The sequence below is a fragment of the Eimeria tenella genome, genomic scaffold, assembly GCF_000499545.2.
Source record: "Eimeria tenella Houghton genomic scaffold, Eth_scaff438, whole genome shotgun sequence".
In the NCBI taxonomy this organism is placed as follows: domain Eukaryota; phylum Apicomplexa; class Conoidasida; order Eucoccidiorida; family Eimeriidae; genus Eimeria; species Eimeria tenella.
In genome coordinates this window covers 2,618-8,503 of record NW_013543366.1, presented here as the reverse complement: position 1 = coordinate 8,503, position 5,886 = coordinate 2,618, and the positions used below count along the sequence as shown (strand labels likewise).

General features: G+C 61.2%; 3 protein-coding genes across 3 annotated transcripts in view; 1 reads left to right on the top strand and 2 right to left on the bottom strand.

Annotated features, from left to right (window-relative positions):
- Positions 1-241: 241 nt before the first annotated feature.
- Positions 242-997, bottom strand: ETH_00004370 (uncharacterized protein; the record flags this gene model as incomplete). The annotated part of the gene is made up of 1 exon (XM_013377012.1): positions 242-997. A coding segment is annotated over one exon (756 nt), but the record flags the coding sequence as incomplete, so codon positions are not given.
- An 816-nt stretch (positions 998-1,813) lies between these two features.
- On the top strand, positions 1,814-4,017 carry ETH_00004365 (uncharacterized protein; the record flags this gene model as incomplete). Its single annotated transcript, XM_013377011.1, has 5 exons — positions 1,814-1,849; positions 1,998-2,091; positions 2,310-2,497; positions 3,796-3,889; positions 3,974-4,017. The coding sequence occupies 5 exons, from the start codon at positions 1,814-1,816 to the stop codon at positions 4,015-4,017; spliced, it is 456 nt and encodes a 151-aa protein (XP_013232465.1).
- A 1,499-nt stretch (positions 4,018-5,516) lies between these two features.
- Positions 5,517-5,886, bottom strand: part of ETH_00004360 (uncharacterized protein) — a gene marked incomplete at both ends in the record, with an annotated part of 893 nt that continues 523 nt past the window's right edge. The window contains one exon of the mRNA XM_013377010.1: positions 5,517-5,866. Coding sequence (XP_013232464.1) covers positions 5,517-5,866 — 350 coding nt within the window. The remainder of the gene's footprint in view (positions 5,867-5,886) is intronic.

The following is a 5,886-nucleotide window of genomic DNA, read 5'->3' as shown; positions in this document are numbered from 1 at the left end:
ACCTGCAGCCGGCAGCCAGCCCTCTGAGCAGCAGCAGCAGCAGCAGCAGAGTAGCGGTGAGCAGCAGCGCACGACAAGCGAAGCAGCAGCGGCAACGGGAACGGCGGCAGAAGCAGCAGCAGCAGAAGCAGCAGCAGCAGCAAAACAGCAACAGGAGCAGCAGGGCCGCCACTGAGGCGGCTCTTTTGCAGCGAGTGGGGAAGCCGAGGGTTTAGGGTTTAGGGTTTAGGGTTTGCGGGACCTGGAGGTGGATGTAAGGGGCAAAAATAGGGTCTGCTGCGTAGGCAAAAGAAGGTGACACAAAGAGGGCCCCCCGGGTGTGGGGTTTCGCCCTGAGGGGCCCCGGGGCCCCAACGGGGGCCCCCCTGGCGGAGGAAGGCTGGGGATCGATCCCAGCGCGGGAGGAGACGATCCCCGACCCCGCAACAGCAGCTAAGAAGGCCCCCACATCCTCGGGGGCCCCACAGCCCAGGCAGCTGGCGTTGACTGGGAAGTAGCAGGGGTAGAAGCGTTGGTAGAGCCAGCCGCTGCAGCGGGAGCAGCGGTAGCTGCTGCTGTCCGCCGCTGCTGCTGCTGCTGCTGCTGCGCGGGCAGCCACGCTCGTCAAAGCTGCTGCTGCTTCCGAGCTGCACAGACACCCCAAACGAGCTGCCTCCGGACAGTCCAGAGGAACAGAGATGAAGTGAAGGGGCCTCGAGAAGGGCAGGGGGGGGGCCCCCGCGGTGTACGTACGCCCGGGGCACGCTGCGGGGCAGCACGCGCGCCTCCCGCTGCTGCTGCTGCTGCTGCTGCTGCTCGACGCCAGCCTGTAACACTCCAGCGCGTCCAGACGCAGCAGCTCAACTGGGATGCCCAGGCAGTCCCGCAGCAGATAAGGCACGAGGCGTTCAGCCTTGCATCTGCTGCTGCTGCTGCTGCTGCTGCTGCTGTCGCTGCTGCTGCTGCTGCTGCTCGGCTGTCTGGGGGTGGGCCCCCCTTCCTGGTGATCGCCGCCCATGGGAGGCCTCAGTGGCTGAGTGTGGAGAGGGAGAAATGAACAGACACAGAAAAGAAGGCTGGCTGCTCCATTAATACTACCTGCTGCTCCCGCTGCTGCTGCTGCTGCTGCTGCTGCTCTTGCTGCTGCGGCTGTGGCTTCCCAGCAGCAGGGCTCCGCAGAGCTGCTTACACGGGGCTCCTTGAGGAAGGAACAAAGAAGAAGGTGAGCAACAAAGCAAGCAGCCGCAGTAGCAGCAGCAGCAGCAGCAGCAGCGGGGGGTGGTGAGGTCGTCGGGACTCTGCTGGGGCTGCCAGTCAAGAAGGCACCAGGGGGGCCCCTGGGGCCCCCCACCCTGCTCTTCCCTCTCCATTTTATAATTTTTAAAAGTTACAAATAAGAGACGGTCTAATAGCAGCAGCAAGGGGCCAGAAACGCCTGTGCTTAGTGTTTCCGCGTATCCGTCCCGCTGCCGCCGCCAACGCTGCTGCTGCTGCTGCTGCTGCTGCGGCTGCCGTTGCTCCTGCGCTGTAGAGGGTCCGATTTAATCGCCATAGCTGCCGCTGTCACCCTCTCTCCGTCTCACTTGAGCTTCTGTCGCAGCTTCTCAGTGAGCTTTTAAGCTTTTCGCTCCCAGCAGCAGCAGCAGCAGCAACAGCAGCAACAAGGACAAGGAGGACTCAGACCGGCGTCGTTCCTCTGAAACATGGGCTCGTAGGGGCTCATGTGGCCCTTGTGTGCATATTCCAGAAGAGAGTAGCAGCAGCAGCGCAGCAGCACCAGCAGCAGCAGCAGCGCAGCAGCCAGAGCAGCAGCTCGATTACAGGTGTCTTGAAAATGTCTGTGGCCTGCGTGTGCTACGTGGGGCGGCAGGTGCGTTTTCAGCACTTTGTTTGATTGTGACTTCAGATGCTGCTGCTCTATATCCCTGCAGCCCTCTCTCTCTTCTCCGGGCCCCCCATGTCTGCTGCTGCTGCTGCTGCTGCTGCTGTTGCTGCTGCTGCTACGGTTGCTGCTGCAGAGCGAGCCGCTTTGTTTCCGCGTGTACGGGGACACTGAGGAGCTCCCGATGCAGTTTGCTGCTTACGCAGCCCTCGACGTCATCGACGAACGCCGTAAGACCCAGCCCCCCCCCTCCGCTGCTGCTGCTGCTGCTGCTGCTGCTGCTGCTGCTTGTTTGCTGCTGCACGCCCAGCATCCCTGCCACAGCACTAATCCGTGCCCCCTGCATCTCCACCCTCCCGCCTCCGCCTCTGCCGCTGCCGCTGCCGCTGCCGCTGCTGCTGCCGCTGCCGCCGCCGCTGCTGCTGCTGCTGCTGCTGCTTCTTTTCAGTGGCGAGCGAGCAGCAGCCGGGGGCCCCCGGGGGCCCCTCGGGGGGCGACAGCTACCTGGGCCTCGCGGGGCCCTCGCTGGGGACTGCGCAGGACGCCAGCCTCTTCGCCTACGCCGCGCCCACTGGCCTCAAGATAATTGTGGCTCTCACTTTGAGGGGGGCCCTGCAGGAGCAGGAGCTCCGCGCCGTGCGCAGCTAGCCACAGCTAGCCACAGCTAGCCGCAGCTAGCCGCAGCTAGCCGCAGCTAGCCACAGCCAGCCGCAGCTAGCCGCAGCTAGCCACCAGCTAGCCAGCAGCTAGACGGCAGCTAGCCACCAGCTAGCCATCAGCTAGCCACCAGCTAGCCACCAGCTAGCCACCAGCTAGCCACCAGCTTGCCACCAGCTAGCCAACGGCTAGCCAGCAGCTAGCCAACAGCTAGCCACCAGCTTGCCACCAGCTAGCCACCAGCTAGCCACCAGCTAGCCACCAGCTTGCCACCAGCTAGCCAACGGCTAGCCAGCAGCTAGGCGGCAGCTAGCCACCAGCTAGCTACCAGCTAGCCAACGGCTAGCCAGCAGCTAGGCGGGAGCTAGCCACCAGCTAGCCACTAGCTAGCCAGCAGCTAAACGGCGGCTAGAGGGCAGCTAGAAGGCTGATAGACGGCGGCTAGAGGGCAAATAGATGGCAGCTATTTAACAGCTAGAGGGCAGCTAGCCACCAGCAAGCCACCAGCTAGCCACCAGCTAGCCACTAGGTAGCCACCAGCTAGCCACCAGCTAGGGGACGGCTAGCTACCAGCTAGCTAGGCAGCTAGTTACGCGGCCAGCTAGCCCAGAGAGCCAGTAGCAGCTCAGCTGACCAGCTAGCTAGCTAGCCACTAGAGCCGCGGCTAGCTAGCTCCAGTGCTCCTGGGTAGCTAGCGTTAGCTGCGCATGTAGCTAGCTTCGTGCAACAGATAGCTAGCTGGAGCTGCCCACCTATCTGACTAGCTAGCTGGAGCTCTCACCGCCCTAGCTAGCTAGAGGCCAGCTAGCTAGGTAGCCATAGCTGTTATCTGGCTAGGAACGCAGGTGCAGCTGGTTAGCTGGCTGACTAGCTGGCTAGCTAGCTAGCTTGCTAGCTAGCTAGCTGGCTAGCTAGCCAGTTAACATTGCCGTTTACCCAGCTGGTTAGGGCAGTGGCTAGTTGAGCAGAAGGCCAGCTGATATATTATAGCGCTGTGCTGGAATTAGCGCCGAGCTAGCTGGGTGGCTAGCTAGGACCCACTAGCTAGCTAGCCAGCTAGCTAGCTAGCCAGCTAGCCAGCTAGCTAGCTAGCCAGCTAGCCAGCTAGCAAGTTAGCTAGCTAGATAGCTAGCGGGACTCTAGTGAGGGCGCGCCCGCCAGCACCCGCTGTGTCGGCGCCTGAGCATTGGCTAGCTGGCAGGCAGCTAGCTGTTGCCCCGCCCCTGTGGCGCTGCCTCATGCTGTTGCTGCTGCTGCTGCTGCTGCTGCTGCTGCAGTTTTTCAAGCGGCTTCACCGGCTGTACGCCGACGCGGTCTCCAACCCCTTCTTCTTGGACACAGTCGAGACCCCGCGCTTCCTGAGTCAGCTGGGTGAGTTCGGATTTAGGGTTTAGGGTTTAGGGTTTAGGGTTTAGGGTTTATGGTTTAGGGTTTGGATGTGTCGTATGTGCGCAGACGCCATTGTACAGTACTACACCGACCGCCTGGAGACCCCCTGAGGGCCCCGAGCAGCAAATTAGATCTTCTTTAAAGCTCCATTTTGCTGCTTGCTGCTCCAGCCTCTTGTTGCAGCTGCGCTGCGGCTCTCTGCGCGGCTGCTGCTCCCCGCAGCCGCTGCTGCAGCTGCTGCTGCTGTAGCAGCTGCTGCTGCACCAGCTCGTTGCTGGAGGCGAAAGCCTGTTGAGTCATTTCCTCGCTCCCTGAGGCTGCCCCGACGACACTTTTTCGCGCTGCAGCAGCAGCAGCTGCTGCAGCAGCTGCAGCAACAGCTGCTGGTGCAGCTGGGAGTTGCCGTTGCTTGCAGCGCGCCCTAAACCCTAGCCCCCCAGCTGCAGCACTTGTGTTTCCTGCCCGAAGCAAAACCCTTAAACCCTAATTTCTCAGTTCTTTAGCAGATTGCTGCAGCCCCTGGTGCTGCAGCTTCAGTGCAGCACCATCTGGGGAGGCGCCAGGACTGGCAGTCAGGGTTTAGTGTTTAGGGTTTGGGGTTTAGGGTTTAGGGTTTGGTCAAAAGGGGTGTCCAAGTTCCTCGAGCTGGCTACCAACGTCCCTTCACAGCAGCGCAGCTAGCAGTCCCAGCACTCCCTAGGGTTTAGCGTCTAGGGTTTAGGGTTTGGATCAAACTAGGTGTCCGAGTTTCTCGAGCTGGCTGCCAACTTCCCGGGTGAGCAGCACCGCCACAGCAGCGCAGCTAATGGCGTCAGCCCCTTCTAGGGTTTAGGGGTTAGGGTTTAGGGTTTGTACCAAACGAGGTCTCTGAGTTCCTCGAGCTGGCTGCCAACGCCCCTAGTGAGCATTGCCACCACGGAGCGCGGCTAGCAGCCCCAGCCCCACCACGAGAAACCCTAAACCCTAAACCCTAGGGTTTAGGGTTTAGGGTTTGTATCAAATGTGGTCTTTGCGTTCCTCGAGCTGGCTGCGAACGCCTGCAGTGAGAAACCCCGCCACAGAAGCGGAACTAGCAGCCCCAGCCCCGCCTCTCCGAGCCAAACCCTAAACCCTGAGCCCCAAACCCTAGGGTTTAGGGTTGAGGGTTTGGCTCAAACTAGGTGTCTGAGTTCCTGTAGCTGGCTTCCGACGCCCCTAGTGAGCAGCACCGCAGCACCGCCACCGCAGCCCAGCGAGCAGCCGCAGCGACCCCTAAACCCTAAACCCTAATCCCTAAACCGTAAACCCTAGGGTTTAGGGTTTGGCTCAAACTGGGTGTCTGTTCTTCGAGATGGCTGCCAACACCTCTAGTGACCAGCACCGCCACCGCAGCCCAGCGAGCAGCCGCAGCGACCCCTAAACCATGAACCCTAAACCCTAAACCCTAAACCTTAAATCCTATGGTTTAGGGTTTGGCTCAAACTAGGTGTCCGAGTTCCTCGAGCTGGCTGCCAACACCTCTGGTGACCAGCACCGCCACTGCAGCCCAGCAAGCAGCCGCAGCGACCCCTAAACCCTAAACCCTAAACCCTAAACCCTAAACCGTAAACCCTAGGGTTTAGGGTTTGGCTCAAACTAGGTGTCTGAGTTCCTCGAGCTGGCTGCCAACACCTCTGGTGAGCAGCACGGCGACCGCAGCGCAGCTAATGGCGACAGTGACGTGGGCAGTGATGACGACAGCAGTTGCGTAGTAGAAGAAGTAGGCCTTCCAGTCGCTGCAGCCTTCTGCTGCTGCTGCTGCTGCTTCCAGCAAAATGGCCCGCGAAGAGGTCACCAGCACCAGCATGCCCCAGCCCGCTGTGCACAAGTCCGCCACGGCCATCGACATGGTCACCAGCGTGGCCACGGCCCACTCCCGCTCGGTGCCCCAGGTCTCGCACGACAGCAGCGAGAAGTAAAATATCATCGCGAACGCCACCGCTGCAGCAGCAGCAGCAGCA